The sequence below is a fragment of the Falco punctatus genome (genome assembly GCF_963210335.1).
Source record: "Falco punctatus genome assembly, chromosome: 4".
In the NCBI taxonomy this organism is placed as follows: domain Eukaryota; kingdom Metazoa; phylum Chordata; class Aves; order Falconiformes; family Falconidae; genus Falco; species Falco punctatus.
In genome coordinates, this window is record NC_137583.1 from 56,769,788 (window position 1) to 56,787,615 (window position 17,828).

General features: G+C 50.0%; 1 protein-coding gene across 1 annotated transcript; it reads left to right on the top strand.

Moving 5' to 3' along the window:
• The first annotated feature begins 909 nt into the window (after window positions 1-909).
• On the top strand, window positions 910-17,046 carry CSRNP1 (cysteine and serine rich nuclear protein 1). The gene is made up of 5 exons (XM_080385345.1): window positions 910-1,672; window positions 8,522-8,717; window positions 11,089-11,348; window positions 11,719-12,015; window positions 13,151-17,046. The coding sequence occupies exons 2-5, from the start codon at window positions 8,546-8,548 to the stop codon at window positions 14,132-14,134; spliced, it is 1,713 nt and encodes a 570-aa protein (XP_080241471.1). The 5' UTR covers window positions 910-1,672; window positions 8,522-8,545; the 3' UTR covers window positions 14,135-17,046.
• Window positions 17,047-17,828: the final 782 nt, after the last annotated feature.

The window sequence follows — 17,828 nt, forward strand, 5'->3', positions numbered from 1 at the left end:
GTTTGGTTGTGGGTGTCCAAGGCCTTGTGGGGCCCCAGCGCCCTGTGGTAACCAAATCTGTTTTGGGGTCCCAGCTGTGCCTGTGGGTCCCCAACCCTTTGAGGGCTCTGAGCCCCTTGAAGCACCCAAACATCTTTCAGGGTCCATTTGCTTGCAGGATCCCCAACTCCCTGGGGGGCCAAGATCCATTTTGGGGTCCATGCCTTGCCTGTGGGTCCCCAGCCTATTGGAGGCTCTGAACCCCTTGAAGCACCCAAACTTCTTTCAGAGTCCATTTGCTTGAAAATTTCAGAGTCCAATTGCTCCCAAATCCCTGGGGAGCCCCAAATGCCCTGGGGGGCCAAAATCAATTTTGGGGTCTGAGCTGTGCCTGTGCGGGCTCTGAATGCCTTGAAGCACCCAAATGTCTTTCAGGGTCTCTTTGCCTGGGGGTCCCCAATCCCCTGGAGACCCCCCAACCCCCTGGGGAGCCAAAATCTATTTTGGGGTCTATGCTTTGCCTATGGGTCCCCAATCCTTTTGAGACTCCGAACCCTCTGGGGGCTCCAGACCCCTTGAAGCACCCAAACCTCTTTTGGGTAGATTTGCTTGGGGGTCCCCAACCCCCTGAGTAGCTTCCAAACCCCTGGGGGCCCAAAATCCATTTTGGCGCCTAAGCTGTGCCTGTGGGTCCCCAACCGTTTGAGGGCTCTGAGCCCCTTGAAGCACCCAAACATCTTTCAGGGTCCATTTGCTTGCAGGATCCCCAACTCCCTGGGGAGCCCCCAACCCCCTGGGGGGCCAAGATCCATTTTGGGGTCCATGCCTTGCCTGTGGGTCCCCAGCCTATTGGAGGCTCCGGACTCCTTGGGGGCTCTGAACCCCTTGAAGCACCCAAACCCCTTTTGGGGTCCATTTGCCTGGGGGGGTCTCCAATGCCCTGGAGACCCCCCAACCCCCTGGGGAGCCAAAATCTATTTTGGGATCTTCACCTTGCCTGTGGGTACCCAGTCTTTTCGAGACTCTGAACCCTTTGGAGGCTCTGAACCCCTTAAAGTACCCAAAACTCTTTTGGGGTCGATTTGCTTGGGGGGGTCCCCAACCCCCTGCGGAGCCCCTGGGGGGCCAGAGTCCATTTTGGGGTCTGAGCCGTGCCTGTGCGGGCTCTGAATGCCTTGAAGCACCCAAACCTCTTTCAGGGTCCCTTTGCTTGGGGGGTCTCCCATCTCCTGGAAACCCCCTCAACCCCCTGGGGAGCCAAAATCTATGTTGGGGTCCATGCCTTGCCCTGTGGGTCCCCAACCCTTTGTGGGCCACACTCCCCCCGCCCCGCGCCGCGGGACCCACATCCATTTTGGTTCCCCCAGCCCGCTGGGCGCCCCCCCAACCCCTCTCGGGGTGCCCCGCGGGGCCGTGGGCGGGGCCTGAGCGGGGAAGGGGCGGGGCCGTGGGCGGGACGTCCCGCGGCCCTGACTCAGCGCCCCGCCCCGGGGGGGCAGGAAGCCGGGCGGGCCGGGCGCGCGCCGGCCCCGCGCCTGTCACCGCCTGCGTCAGAGCCCGGAGTTTTCCACTGACGAAAAAGGGCAGCGCGGCGCGGCGCGGCGCAGCCCCGGCCCCGGCAGCGGCAGAGCGGGAGGCGCCGCGCCAGGCACCGCCGCTGCAGCCGGAGCCGTCGCGCCGAGACCCGCCTCAGGTAGGGGCCCGCCGCGGGCAGCCGGCGCCGGGATGGGGCTGAGGGAAGCGGCGACGGGGGTCCGCCGCGGGAGAGGCGGTGGGCTCCGCCGTCCGGTGCTGCGGCTCGGGGCGGGGAGGCGGGGTGCGCGGCCGTCGGGGCGGCGGTGCTGAGCCGGCTTGGCGCTGGCGCGGGGTCCCGGTGCAGTGTCCGGCGCGGCGCTGGGCTGTCGGGGGGCCGGGGTGCCAGCCCGCGGCGCTGCCCCGCCGTGAGGGGTCCGTCTGGCTTCCCCGCCGTCCGGAGCCGGGCAGGCGCGACGCGGCGGCGCCGTCTGGCCGTGCCGCTGCCGCCCCGGGGCGAGGGGAGCCCGACGGGGCGGGGGGCAGCGGCACCGCGTCCCGGGGGGGGGGGCGCTGTCCTGCGTCCCCGGCCCATCGCGCTTCCCCATCGGCCGGCAGCGCCGTGCTGACCGTACGCAGGAGCACCTATGGAGTAGCGCCGAACTGCCCCCCTGTCAGTTAAGGCTCTGCTCCATCTTTACGGCTGCGGTTCCAATTTTCTTAGGTTGAAAGAAAGGCGGGGCGGGGGGGAGCCTTGCCCGCTCGCTCTTCCCCAAATCTGCCCGGCTGGGGATGCTTTCCCGTCGCTACAGCAACACCTACCGACCGGCGCACGGATGGACCGGCCGGCCGGCGGGCAGCGGGGCCCCCCGCCTCCCGAAACAAAATATCGCCGCTTCGGCGGCGCACCTGGGAAAAGAAGAAAAAAAAAAAAAGGGAAAAAACCCGCAAAACTACTAAGTTTCCTTGGGGGGTGAGGGGTGTTGGTTTTGGGTTTTTTTGCTTCCCCCCCCTCCCCCCCCCCCGGCATCCTCCGAAGTGTCTGTCACCTCCGAGTTACATAATGTCGCTGTGGGAAGAGGCTGACACGCAGGGACAGCCCTTTCCTAAAGCAGCCCTGCCTCGCTGCCGGCTGGAATGACAGCGCCTCGGTGGGATGGAGAGAAAAAAAACCCACGGCCATTTACGAACCTCAGAGTCTTGTCATTCGTTACAGGGAACTCATCAGAAATTAGTATTTCCACCCCCACCCACCCCACCCCCATATCCAGAATTTTTTAATTTTTTCTCTGCTGAGCAGTTCGCAGTTGAGGCCCGTCGAGGTGATGGGGTTTATTTTTTGGGATGGTGCATTTGTGCTCCACCGCGGAAAGACTCCGCAGCTCCTGGTGAGCCCTTTAATAATTCAGTGCGGGAAATGCGTGCGTATATATAGCAGGCAAGGTAATGCACAGTGTGTACCTACAGGAGGACAAATATGGAAACCTGGTGTGAATTATTCATGAGGTGTAATCAAATAGAGGATTTTCCTAGACAAAGCGCACTTCGCTGTTTTCATATTTATTACAGCACAATCTGCGCCGAGTACATTTGAACCTTGTTTCATTCGGGCTGTGTCAGATAACCTTTAATGTATTTGCTAATGTTTCTTATTTACCTTTCAAGCTGTCAGCCAGAAATAAGAGCTGAATAGAAAAATCTGAAAAGCCTTTTTCTTTATAGCCTTGTGAAAATTAGTAGACTGAGTAAGTGCTTCTGATGCTGTTCCCAGGGAAGGTGTTTTGCCTGTTCAGTCTCTGGCAGGAGAATAAACTCATGGTGCTACGAACTGATTCATGCTCCTGCTCCATGGCACGGGGTACTTCGGGTTTTGCTGTTGCATAGTAGGCAGAGGCTATTTTTAGCCGGAGCAAGGTTATGAAACCTTAGACCCAGCTGGGTGAAAATAATCTGGTCTGAACTGGAAAGCACAGCTTGCGTGGCTGGGAACACGCACGGGACTGTCCCCTGGAGGGTCCCGATGGGATGATCCTGCTCACCTTAGCTCCCATCAGCCCCCAAATTGGGAAGTGGTATCATTGTGGAAGCTGTCACAGCGGCGCTGGGGAAACCAGTTAAGTAAATATGCAAAGAATTAAAATAGTTAAATGAACAAGCAGTGAATCAGAGTTGATAGCGTGATGATTAAGTAACCCAGAGGTGTTGCTGGCATCACCGCTGCTGTTAGACACCAAATATCTAGGGTAGCCGAACGGGAAGCCCAGCTCCCCACCAGTTTTTGGTGATACTCGCACCAACGTCGCCTGACCTGCAATAAACAGCAACGTGCAAATAAACATCGACCCCAAAAACTCCCCCAGGCTCACTCCAGAAGTCATGTTTGGAGCGGTACCTGGCGCAAATATGTGGTGGTGTTTTTTAAACTAATATTTACTCCTGCTAGACCTGCACAGCCGCTGCAGCTCTGGGGGAGGGAACGGGAACCGCTCTGACTCATGGCTCAGCAGAGTTGTTAACTCGCTCCCAGCGCCCGAGCCCTCGTCCCGGTGTGCCGAGAAGAATCCACCTTGGCTTCCCAGGCTGAAAGCAGATGGCTGTAATTGTAGAGTTGGCAAACCAGCTCAAAAAGTCCCTGGAAAATAAATACTTTTAGTGCGTTGCACTGAGGTTTGGGGGTTTTTAGGTGTTGGGGGTTTTTTGATTGTTGTTACCCAAATTGCTTTGCAGAAGAAAGTTTGCTTTCAATAGCTCATGCACAGATTTGGGATCCTTCCATTCCTTAAGATACTCCTCTGACAGAAACCCCAAATACAAAATATGCTTGCTCATAGGTGTTCTCCTGCAATACCGTGAGAGTTGTGGCATGAGCAAATGCAGCTGCTGGACTTGCTGGGAGAAGTTTCCTTTGCCTTGCTCGCAGTGCTGCATTCGCCTGCCTGGTACAAAGCACATATACAGCCCCAAAATAAAACACTGAAACATCTTCTCCGCGTACTTCTGCACAAAGCCATGATGCCTCTTTGTGCAGTCTCTTATAAATAGACTAACTGGACACTGGTAGGGGTTGTAGTTGCCTTCCTCTGCGCTTGGCTAAACAAATGCCAAACCTTCTTAAATCTAAATTACTCGAAATATTTACTGTTGAGACGTCGTCCAAGAGGAGGATAGTTAAAACATTAATTCCTCACATTCCAGTGTATTAGGGCTTTACCCTGCAACTTGCCGAGCACCAGAAATGGGACTTTGCAGATTCAATTCCCTTCCCCCCAATTAGACAGCCACCTCCCCCCTACTCCCCCCACCCAAACTTTAATGCTTTAGAAAAAAAAAAAGAAAAAAAAAAGAGGAGGGAGAGAAAAAGAAAGGAATGCACATCTGGGCTAAATATTTGTTAGAAAGTATTCCCAGGATAGTGGGAGTTCTGGTGCCAGAGAGGAATTCCTGCGGGTTTGATCCATTGCATTATGTACTTGTTCCAAAAGCTGTTTTCAGTAAAATAGATGAGTAAGAAGTCTTAGCCAAGAACAGAATGTCTTTTTTGGCAACTAAAAGGAAGATAGGATTATTTTATTTCAGGTTATGTAAAAAAAAAAAAAAAAAGAGAGAGAAGGAGAAGGTGGTAAAATCCTGCGCTTGGTGGTGCCTGTAGAGATTTACAATGGCAAGCATATATATGTATATTTATTTTTTTTCCATGCCGCTGTGCACATTTTTGTGATTTCTTTGTAAGACATCAGTGTGGATTGAAGATTACTTGTGGAATTACAGCAATTCAAATATCCTGGCTGTGTCAGAATTGGCCTCTGGGTTTTTTTGGCTGAGTGGACAGCGGTTTCAGCGACAGGGCTTTCAAGACAGTGTCCAAATTGTTGGCATAATTCTGCTTCCAAGTGCCAGGGCAAGAAGGGGAGGAGAGGATCGCCTTTGCCTTGACAGCGAAAACCCTGTCTGGAGGATTTTCTGGGGGTGGATACAAGTAAGACACCGATGGGTGCAGCCCCGCTACATTGCATGTAGCTCCGGAGAAGGATTTGAATACTTGACCTGGAAAACGTAAATCAGCAAAGAGGGAAAAAGCGTTATTGGGGGAAATTAATGTGTTTTGGCTGATGGGCAACAGGTTCACCAGCTTTTTCCCATTAATTGAGAATCATGTTTGCACGATACCTACTTTGCATTAACAAAACAATAGGTGTTTTGAATAAGACGGCATGCCAGCGGTGGTTGTTGGGTTTTTTTTCCCCTGTGTATTTGGCTTATTCTCATAGATGGGAGATGCACACACCTCCTTTCATCCTTCTGCCAGGCGTGGCTAATGAGCGATGATAGTATTAAAATAAATAAATAAATAAAATTGCACCATTTTATGCACAGCTTGCCTTGGCTCTGGCTTGGTGTTTATGTTCATTTGGTTAGCGTGCGTGAGGAAAACGCTTCAATTTTTCTTGCTGTGTGGTTTGGGGGGAGGCAGCACGGCTCATGCTGGGCGTTGTTGGGTTTGCAGGTGACCTGAGCATCAGGGCTGCATCACTCTGCAGCACAGTGATATCCACCTTCTCGCTTCTCTGGGAGTCCTGCAGACCAGGTCAGTCCTGGGAGAACTGGATGCCACGTGGGGTTTGGTTGTTTTGGTCTGGAACTGGGACGCCTATTTCAGTGGTGTGATCTTACTGTTCCACCACCCTCTGAGGTCCCCTGTGAGGTTTGGATGTGGTCAACATCACTTCTAAGAGGGTGTTCGCTGTGTCCTGCGGGCTTTTTTGGGGAGCTGGTGTCTCCCTCCCTTGGCTAGTCAGTAGCATCCTTCACCGGCAGTGTCGGAGGTATCCCTTGGAGCAGCGACCAGTTGCTTTGTGGTGAGAACTGATGCTCTTTCAAGACATGTGCAGGATTTTTTTGCAAAGTTTCTGGCTGCTCTGGGTGGATGATGGGATCAACTGGGATGAGCAAACCTCTGGCTGCAGCCCAGGCTTTGATTCGGACCCCTGCCATGGATTTGTAGGGTTTATTTACTCCTAGTTGTTTCTTAAAGCACATATGAAACAGAGCAGAAGGCACACAAAAAAAAAAAAAAATAAAAGGTTTGTAAATGCAGCCATGTAGGTTGTTGGGGCATTGTGGCTGCCTGCAAGCTCTGCTTTGCTGGAGCACAGGCAGGAAAGGGGTTAATCCAGGTGTCAGGTAGGACATGTGCTGCTGGGGCTGGAGCGTGGCCAGATCTACCTTCTCCCCATCTCTTTTTGGATTAAGGCCAAAAAAACAATAGCTTCTCTGTGGCAGAACCACCTGCAGCTCTGGGTTTGCTGAGGAGGAGGAGGGATGGAGGGGATCACCTCTCCCTGGGTTCAGGGGGCTGTGGGGGATCCACTGGCCCCACAGGCACACGTTGCAGTGAATGATTAACTTCAGCCCGAGGAACTGCTTCATCCAGGGATTTTTTTTTTGTTACTTTTTAGGGGACTATTGTCTCCGGGGAAGCTGCTGGTAAACATAATTAGCGAGGGCTGGTGCAGGGCTTTGAAGGCACGGCGTGTGCTCCTGTCCTACCATGTGTGACTGTGCAGCAGTCGAGATACTGAAAACCTCAACGTTAGGAGGGTTTGAAGGTGGTGTGGTTTCTGTGCTGCCTGCTCAGAGCTGTCAGGAGGGCGGGTTTAGTGTTATGGTTTATATTTTTCTTTTTCAGAGACTTAAATTAACTTCAGACATGCAAAAGAAGGCGAGAAAGTGTTACCGTTACAAAGAACAAATGTGGCCGGTGGAGGAGTTTCAGCTGGTGGGAGGGGATGGGGACCAGCTGTCTGTCACCCCCGTATCTGCACCCTGTATCTGTCACCCCCATATCTGTCACCGTCCTGAGGCTGTATATGTCTGTCCCAGTGTCACTCGAATTCTAGGGATGCTTTAGATTTTGTGTATTACCTCTGGGTTTACTGAAGCACGGGTAGCATCCCACATTGCTGAGGTTCTCCCCTCCTTGCTAGAGGGAGTTTCTGGGCTGGGGCTGCATCCCCACGCTTGTGCCATGCAACCCGGTGGGATGGGGTCAAAGCAAGTCACTTCTCCAGCAGCAGCCTGGTGCTCAGCTTTGGGTATGGCTCACTGGCTGCAAAATAAACTGGCAGTTACTTCTGCAGCAGCCAAGCGTACGTGGTGTGGTGTTCCAGCATGTAAAAAGGGACACAGTCCCTCCTCTGTGCAAGAGCATCCCAGGTTAGGTGGCCTCTGACACCCGTTAGCCTATTGTTGGCAAAGCATGCAGCTTTTGTGCTATTTCAGGAGACAAAACCCACACAAACTTTGTAAAAGCAAAGGTTAAAAAAGATGCAACAAAGTAATTTTTCTTTTTTCTTTAAGATGAGCAGGGGAAAAGCATGCAGGAAATTTAGGAATCTAGGCAAGTACAGAGCTTCTTTGTTTTTAATTAGCTGCGTTGTTTTTAATTGCTACTATGCTTGATACATAACCCAGCCTAAACAAGAATAGCTTATTGAATGGGGGACTGACTATGAAAGGCACCGTGAGGAGAAGGGCTGTTCTTCACAGTTGATATATTTGTATTTCAGTGCTTCATTTAATAAGTCTGTTTCCCCAGGGGGCTGTAGCAAGTAAATCATGCCAACAGATTGTTCTTTGCAAACTGGCTTATTTTTGTAATTAGCGAAACGTTAAAGCTGTAACTGCATAGAAAGCGATCTGGGTAAGAAGTTAACGTAAAAGAATTAGTAAGCAAAATGTAATACTTATTGTTTGATAACATTTGTGTTGATTGAATTGGTTTCCGGACAGTTTGTTGCCTGGGATAGTCGGTTCTTCTGCAGCGTGGTAAAATGGGAGAGAAATTCAGCAGGTGTGCACAGTGAAGGTGGAAAGATGTAGGGGTTTGGGGGGAGCACTTTCTGGGAACTGCACCTGTGCAGCCAGGCGGACCTGGTGGAGAAACTTTGCTGGGGTTAAAGCCACCCTACTCATCACCCGAAATACCCAGGATTTCCCTCGCTTTATTTTGCTTTTCTCCTTTGTTTTCCAGTTATATGAAAAACACGGCGTCACCATGAGTGGAGTATTGAAAAGGAAGTATGAAGAGCTGGGGGATGACAGTACCTACTGCTCCTCCTCCTCCTGCTCCCCCCTCTCCTCCTCGGCATCATCGGGCTGGGAGACAGATGAGGAGAGCTCCCGCGGAGAGCCCAAGCCCAGCTCTGCCTTAACGCCCAGCTTTACCCGTGAGTATCTCCGGCAGCCCCTTTCCTGGGGCCAGACGTGCCGCTGCACGGGTTTCTTTGTAGTGTGGTGGTGGGTCATCACCATGCAGAGACCTCCTTGGGGCACAACTTTATGGGTGGAAGCGGCCATAACGCCAGCTCCCTGTCATTACACCAATTAATCTTGGTTTTGTAATCAGCCAGCATCCTCAGGGTTGTCTTCCTCAGCCCTTCCTCCCAGCATTTATCATTCCTTTTTAATGTTTTTGAAGTCCAAATTGTCAGGAATAGAAAGTCAAGGACCTGGGTGTGCAGAGGCATGCAGGTGCCACCAAGCCAGTGCTGTAGGACGATCCCTCAGTCCCCTGTCAGGCTATTCCTTAGGCAAAAATTAAACAGACAGCAAAGACCCATAACACTGTTTTTTAAAAATGATTAACCAGTAGCGTAATTACCATTTCGGAACTCGTTTCCTACGTACGTTTGGTACTTTGCCAAAGAACATGACATGTTTGACATTGCCTTCGCTGCTAGTGCAGATAAACGCTATTTTGTTTTCCCAGCAATATCAGTTTTGAGAGCTTTTAGGAAAATGCACAGAAGGCAAGGTTGTAAAATCCTTTATCTGCCATGTGAAGGGAAAAATAAAAAATACAATAGGGGAACATCTTCACGGAGGAGAAATAGTCCGACCTAGTAAATTATACTGAACACCCACTGTATATAGCAGTTAAGGTCCACTTAGCAGACATACACAAACATGCAGTGGTCTGAAAAGGCTTTAGAAGTCTTGTAATAATAAAGACTCTCATTCTGGCTTGTCTTCCCAGGTTTTGTGACAAAACAATGAACTTTTTGTATTCTCTGGCTCAATTGGAAAAGGGTCAGGAATGGGAAAACAATTTTGGAGGAGGGGTGCGGGGAGAGAGAAGCAAATGCCAAAGTGCAGCAGCTCAGCCGATAGATGATCGTGGTGGTTAACTTGCCTTTTGATAAAGAGCTAATGTTTTAGAAGATTGAGTCAAGGTTATTATGAAAATGCAACGCGCAGTGCTAAGATATCATCAAAGCCACTGCAGAGCCCAGTGTGAAACCCCCAGCTATTTAGCAGAAGCTGCTGACACAGCTGGGTGAACATTGTTGTTTTTTTTTTTTTGCTTTCATATGAAACCAAAATGCTATATTTTGGCAAGCGAGACTTGTGAAATGTGGGTGCAGCTAACTGCCCAGTCTTGCACTTTCCCAGCCTTTGGGGCCAGCCAGACCAGCCGAGACCCTCAGGTTTTCAGCAGTCCTTTCACTTGGCTTCCCAGGAGCAGGGCTGCCTGTGGCTCTGCCATGAAGAGCGGGGTTCGGATCCCAGCTCTGCAGTCACCCATCCTTTCTGGGTTATTTTTTTCCATATTCCCCGTGGTGGCAACGGAGACATCCGTGCACCAGCAGAGAATGGGACCAAAAAACCCTACCACTGAATTTGTGCATAGCCCACTCCCATTCCTGACATGCTCATGCAGCAGAAAAGGCAGCTCTGCAACCCACTGCCACTGCATTTTGCTTTGTTTTCCATGGGTAGCTACGTTCGTGGAAACTCACTGACTCTGAAATTGCCCTGGCTAATTAGTCCACCTCCATCTGCTACGTTTGCACGTGCAAATGTGCAGAACCAGGTATCTCTGGAGAGGCTTCGCTTTAAATGGTGTGTAGCATGTTTCAGCAGTTTTAAGATAAACCAGAGTCGTCATGTATTGCCATGTTTACCCTGGGATCACCTGCATAAAGATTTAACATCTTTGCAGCTGCTCTCAAATGAGCCTCTTGAGAATAAACTATAGATTCATAGTTGCTCCCGGTGGATGGTGAAGGGAAGTACCAGAAAAACAGCTGTTTTGGCTATTATCTGCCCTGCCACAAAAGCTGGAGCCACACAGTGCTGGAGTGTTGGCACTCTGGCATCCCGGGAGCAGACCATGAGCTCCTGAATGTGGGGCAGGGTGCTTGGGTTTACAGCAAGACAGGCATGTAGGATGGTTTGTTGCTTGTTCGCTATGCTCTGCTGCACTTGAAGAATAAGCAAATGTATGTTTCCTGGAGGAAGTCAAGCGGGAAGGAGAAGCAGCAACCGTTTCTTAGGGTGAATCTGGTCGGTGACTCCGATGCATTGGGACTTGGCTTACTTTCCACTCCGTTCTCATCCCACCTTTGAAGTGTTAGATCCTAAAACACCAGGAACCATCAAGCAATGTTGCAACCTTATCCCATCATGTCCCTGTTGAGAGAGTAATTGCAAGTCCTGCCTGTTTGTAGTATTTACAGCCTGTTTGTCATATTTCTATACTGCCTGCAGGGTGGCAGTACTGACTTTGTGCTTTTTTTTTTTTTCCCCCATTTCTAGCCACATCTATCCTGAAGAAATCCAAGCGACTAAAGAAGAACAATGTAGAGTTTGACCGGGTCACTGTGTTTTACTTCCCACGCTGCCAGGGGTTCACAAGCGTGCCTAGTCGTGGGGGCTGTACCCTGGGGATGGTGAGCAAACACAGCTCCTCCCGGCAGTTCACGCTAGCGGAGTTTTCAAAGGAGCAGGAAAATGTTCGTCGAGAGAAGCTCGAAGAGAAATTAAAAGAAGAGAAGTTGGAAGCATTGAAGTGGAAAGTGAGTAGGAACATGGGGTTGGGTTGACGAGGAGCTGGTAGATGTCATTAGTTAATGGCCAGTTTTTATAGGAGCCTCTCTGAGGCCTGGGGGCATCGGTCCTTAACCCTGCTTGGGCCTCCAAGAAACACAGGCTGCAGTGTGGGATTTTTCAGCTCAGTTCTCCACCTTTGAAAATTGATGGAAAAGACACTGAACTCCACGTATCAGGTGTCTGTGAGGGCTCTGGGGGCTCTGACACAGATGTTGGTCCTGGGATTGCCCATCACGGGGGACAGATCTTTCCTTTCATGTTTCTCCTGACCCGGAGGTGCTGATGGCTCCATGTCCCAAACAGGTCCCTAATGCTTTGCCCATTCATTGCCCTTAGCTCACCATGAACGGCACAAAGGAGTCAGAAGAGGCCAACCAGCTCACCATCGAAGACATCTCCGACGACGACATTGATGTCAGCAACGTGGACCTGGAGGATGGCTTCTTCCTCCAGCCTTATCCCGCCAAGAAGAGACGTGCGCTGCTGAAAGCTGTGGGGGTGAAGAAGATCGACAAGGAGGAGAAGCGGGAGCTGCACAACATCCGCCTGTCCCGGGAGGACTGCGGCTGCGACTGCCGGGAGGTCTGCGACCCAGAGACCTGCAGCTGCAGCTTGGCAGGCATTAAATGTCAGGTACTGCCCTCGCTTCTGGCCACAGGGGAAAAGCCACAGCTCCAGCTGATGTATGTGTTAAAGGAGGGGGGTTCTGAGCAAGCAGGACAGAATTAGGGCAGCCTGTAAAATGCATCTGTTCCCACCTGTGCTCGGAGCGCAGCAGGCAAGAAAAGCTCTTGGAGATGCTCCCCCAGGCTGTGAGGCAGACGCTGCTAGAAAGCGTTCGTGTCCCAAATCACACAGGCAGCCGTCCCCACGCAGTGCTGAAGCCGTGGGGGAGTGCCTGAGCCTGGGGCGTGAATGCACCCGCATCGCTCATCCCACGAGACCCGCACCTGCTTGGTCTTCTGTTGGAGATGGGCCACGTGGGAATGTCTTCACAAATGAAAGCTTCTTGCTCCTTACACAAGGCTGCGATTTCTCCTCCTCCCCCTGATTTTATTTTTAATTTTATTTTCCCTTGGTGGGTGTCACAACTCCCAGCGCGCTCAGGCGAACGTGGGAGCGTCAGCTGAGCCTCAGCCCACAGCTAGCTGTGCAAACCACCTGCAAAGTGGGATAATTTATATTCGATTAGCTTATTATATTTTTCATTTTATTTTTTATGGGTGCCTGCGCAGCTGTGTTTGGAGAGTCGTATTCCCTACTCTGGGTGCTGCTCCTTCCCTCGATGCCGTGGCTGCAGGCTGGGGGTGGTGTAGGGTGGGTGTGCACAGGCAGAGGGGTGCAGGATGGGCGCTCCTTGTGCGTGTCACAGCCCCCCTCTAGTGGCTGCTGCTCACAGGGACATAAAGGTGCCTGTTCAGCAGTTTGTCCTTATCTCAACAAGGGGCAGAAGCTCCCGATATGGATCAGGTATTAAATACCATGATGCAATATACAAAACCTCATGTTTTCCCCCTTATGCCTCCTTTTGGAGCGTTATATTTTGGTTTTTTTGGAACCTTTTAACTTTCTTCAGTTGCACTGAAATCCAACTTTTTTATGGCAACCCTTCAAAAGAGCAGGGTGTCTATCTTTGTGGGATTTTTAGTCTGCTTTTAAACCCTTCAGTTGTTAATTGGTTTCTCAGGGCAGGTGAGTCGCGGGTGGTTTCCATTTTGTGCCACCAGGTTTGGTCCTAACCCTCCGCCTCTGCTTCTCCCCATGCCAGATGGATCACACCTCCTTCCCCTGTGGCTGCACCAAGGATGGCTGTGGCAACACCGAGGGCAGGATCGAGTTCAACCAGGCCCGCGTGCAGACCCACTTCATCCACACCATCATGAAGCTGGAGCTGGAGAAGCAGCAGCAGAGCAGTGAGAAGGTGGTGGAGGCTGAGCCCCCTTTTCGGGAGCGGCTCCCATCGTTGGGATGCGCGGCAGGGAAAGGCTCCTTGGAGGAGCGTGCGGTGCCGCTGGCACCTGCTTTCCAGTTCAGCCCTGACCTGGAGGCCCTGGGGGAGAACAGCTGCAGCAGTGACATGACAGACTCCTCCATCTCCTCCCACCCCAGTGAGGACCTGGAGGAGCCCTATGAGAGTCTCCCCTCTGACAAATCCCAATCGGATGTGGATGACGATGGCTTGGCACGCATCCTCCACTTCAACGACTCAGATGCCGAGGAAGATGGTGGCCGTGGCCAGGATGACCTGAGCTGCTTCCACTCCACCGACTTCTTCATCGAGGACCACAGTGGCGAGGCCAAGCCTGTCCCTGGCCACTTGTCCCACCTCTCTGAGTGCCTGGATGAGAATGCCAACCAGGATGGTGGGGGTTTGCTGGAGGATGCTGCCCATGCGCGGTGCGATGGGCTGTCCTGCTGCGCCTCATCGCCGGCCGAGCCCTGCTCCAAGAGCTACGTCGACCTCAGCCTTTCCTCTGACTCGTTGGATTTCTTCCAGTCCTTCTCAGACTATAACTTGGGACCCCTTTACAACTCCTTAAAGGAGTACGAGAACCTCGATAACTTCTCAGCATTACAGTTTCAGTTGCCTAATTTCCCTGGCTTCCCACAAGCTGGAGATCAGGGCTCCTGTTTCTTGGAGTCCCTCATCGGTTTGTCCGAATCCGTCCCCGAAACCCCAGCCCCTTTCACAGACAATCAACTTTTGGAGGATGCCATCAAGTCATCGCTGATGGAGACAGTGAAAGTGTGAAATGCCATGTGGCTCAGGCAGCAAGGACTGGTGCCAAAAGGAAGACTGAAGAACAGTTGGACGGGCAAACTTTCACCAAAAGGATGATGCGCTACTTAAAAATAAGGAGGAAAATACAAAAAAAAAATACTTTCTAAGCAAACAAACTATTTTTGGTCTTTATAGAACGTGGACATTTTGACATACTGCAGCTACAATCAGTTCTCTCACTGTTTGTGCAAAAATTTCTAAACTTTCATGATGGGGTGGGGAGGGAGGGGAAAAAAGACTTTCGCATATGAATTTCCTTGTGTTTTGTATGAAAAGACCTGTTGAGAAATACTCCTCGCTGACGTTGCCAGTTGTACACACAGCCCCTTCTAGAAATGTTTCAGTGTTGCAGGAACTTTTTAAAACAACTTTTTGAAGCTGTATTTATTGTGAAAATGTGTGTTTTGCGTAAGAGTTAGCCCAACACAATCTTACGTTTAAATCGGACAAGGTTTACAGAAGAGATCCATACACTATATACATAATCATTTTTCATCTATTTATTGCAAATTCCAGAATTTAACTAGCCACCGAAGCTTGAACTAGCATGAAACCTTATTTAAATTGGTAATACCTCAGATGTATTATGTGTACAATCATATTTTTTTTGCATAATATATCTGTATTTATTTATTTTCTACCTGTAGTACATGAATAGCACTGTGGTTTATCTATGACCTGGAAGGGCAATAAGGTCTTCAGCAGCACCCATCCTAAAGATGACCCTGGTTTTTCTGAGTCTGAAAGATGTTGGCTGTTCGGTCATTACTTATATTTCTAAAAGAGCCAAATGCAGATGGGTGGGTGGGGAGGGACGAGGGAAACGTTTGAGCAACGTCCTTTGGTTTCCATCAGCCCCCTAGTAGACACGGTGATGGTGGGTGATCTCCATAATACCGCTGTGGAGAGCAAAACAAGCCAAACTAGCTATTTGACAAATAATATGAACTAGCTCTGAAAAACAAAACAACCCCCTTTCCATAAATTATTGTATAATTTATTTAATTTCCGAAGGATTTGGCCATGAGATCTTTCCTGATGAGTTGTGGTGCCTGAATATGCAGAGGAACTGTTAGCAGCGGGGGGGGGGGGTGGGTGGGGTGTGTAACGGGAAGGACCTTTGCAGCCCTGGGGGGGCTTTGGCAGAGCAAAGCCAACAACAGCAACACTGTGCTCACGCTCCTCATCAAAGTGCTCCTTAGGACTCCCTGGCATCAAGGGTATTACAGCTCCAAAATCTAGTGGTTCAGACTGTTTATAGTATTTTTTTTTTTTTAATATAGGTAAATCAAGTAAAATAAATGGCTGTGAAGGTTATTGGGTTATTTATCCTTTGAGTGCAGTTTTAGAGGGAAGAAAAAACAATGCCTGAAAACAAAGCTGCAAAATGTGAAGGCTTTTGTTTTTTGAAATGAGGCAAATCGTTGTGTTTGGGAAGGATATTGGCGGCCCTCTTGGCCTTTTGCTATTTAAATCAGTCTGAGAACATGACACTATCTGGCCACGAGATGTAACTGGACGTTAAAATCTGTACATCAGTGATACACTAAGTGCCTATGCCAGTGGTATGAAAAAAACCCCAAAACCGGCTTTAAATCCCCCTGTGGAAAATGTGAGATGTGGTGATGGGAGTGATTCCTGGCATTACCGGCACCGGGGGGAGGTGGCAGCTCCGGCATCCCAGCCCTGCTGCCCTGGGAGCGGGGTGCTGGGAGCAGCTCCTGGGGGTGCACAGACACCCAGACAGGAGAAAAACCTCAAAATGTAGATTTGAGGCTTTTTCCATTGGCTGAACTGTTTATACCCCCGATGACAGGGATGGTGCTCTCGGGTACCTGCTATTAGACAGGCATCTCGTGCAAACCTGCCAGCAATTTAGGAAACTTCTGGCGTACAAATATGGTGAAGACTGGGTTGCTTTGGGGTTTTTTAATCATTATTATTACTATTTAATTGTACATATTCTCTGGTATTGAGCCGGTCAACTTGGAAGCGGAGCTGACCCCCTGCGGCTGTGGGCAGGTGCTCGCCCCGTGCTCGCCACCGCATCCTCCTGCAAAGCATCACCCCAAGGGACCTCCCCGCCGGGCAGGAGGGCGACTGTAGGAATACTACTGGCAGATGGAGGATTTCTTGGAGATAGATAGATATATATATATATATAAAAAAAAATTACTATTTTTTGTTCTCGGCGTCGTTTCTTTAGACTGAAAAATCCCCTTTGGTTATCTCCTAGGTGGTAGTTTCTATTCTTCAGACTGCATCAAAAATACTGACAATTGAAAGTCTGGTACCGTTCTGTATTTATTGGCACTAATATATTTTATAACATTCCTAGGTTTCTCTGCATATATATATATTTATATATATAAAATATATACATATATTTTATATATATACACACACACCTTTTTTTTAATGAATGGTGGGGATAGACTCCTGCCTTTGTGGATTTTTTTTCTATAATTTATTCTTTTTATTTGTGTCAGTGCCAAAAAAAAAAAAAATTTTTTTTCTTCTCCCCCTCCCCCCCCCGGGCACTGAATTGTAAATATATATTATTTTTTTTTTCTTCTCGGTATCTGTGTAAAAAGTTGCCTGTTAAACAGTTTAAAAACTGGGTATTTATTGACACAATCTGTAATTATCTAATGTATTGATTGAAACGCTTTGGTTTCAACATAGCTTTATTTTAGCTTTCTTTGTGTATATATTGTGATTATGTTGCTTAAAGGTACAAGTTAAAAAAATGCTTTATTTTTACCTTATCCATTTGCATTTGTTTATAAAAAAGCGTATTTGTCTACAGCTGCTGTCTCTCATTTCATCAAAGCAATATGAAGAAATTTCCATTACACTTTCAATAAAATAATTTTGTTTGAGTATGGCAGTGATTTCACCCTGTTGATCTTTTACTCTGGCTCAAAAATTAGGATGATGGGTGTGTACACTGCATTGTATGTCATCATTGTCCCTTTTTTGCTTGTTTTTGGCTTTTTTTGACCCCTTTTTGAAGCTAATGGTTCTCACCCCAAGTGTTAAGATGGGAGCATCCTACCAGGGCAGGAACAACCCTTGTCCCAGCCTGGTGTCCTCCAAGAGGCTTCTCCTGAGCTTGGGGACCCCTGTTTCTTTCTCACCCACCCCCTGAAAAACAGCCCAGGGAAGAGCGTCCCCATGCCCTTGCATGGGGGAAAGGCATGGGGGGAGCCTGGGAGGCTGAGCACCAGCATGAGGCCAGTCCCATAGTGGAAAATGAGCTGTAGGGTTGGTCCCTGGAGGAGGCATGGAGCCCAGGCAGCTCATCCTTCCTGGTGGAGCCCTCCATGCATGGCAGCTGGGTACGCAAAGGGGGAGACTTCCCAGGTAGCCTCCAAGGTGTCCCCAGGTCCATCACATCCTCAGTGGCACCTCAACGCTGAAACGTAGCAGGGAATGCTACCAAAACCCTGGGAGGTCATACAGGAGAAGCTCTTGGGGCAGCTGGAGATGCACGAGGCGTGCCCCAGAGTCCCTTAATTCACCCAGAGGTGGGTGTCCTTGCAGATAGTCACTCAGTGCCAGCCCCTGCTTTCAAATTTTAAGCTAATGCAGCACATTTTGGCCAGGGGAGAGCCTGGGCTGGCAAAGAGCAGTTTCTCCCAGAGCTGGGACTAGAAGGGAC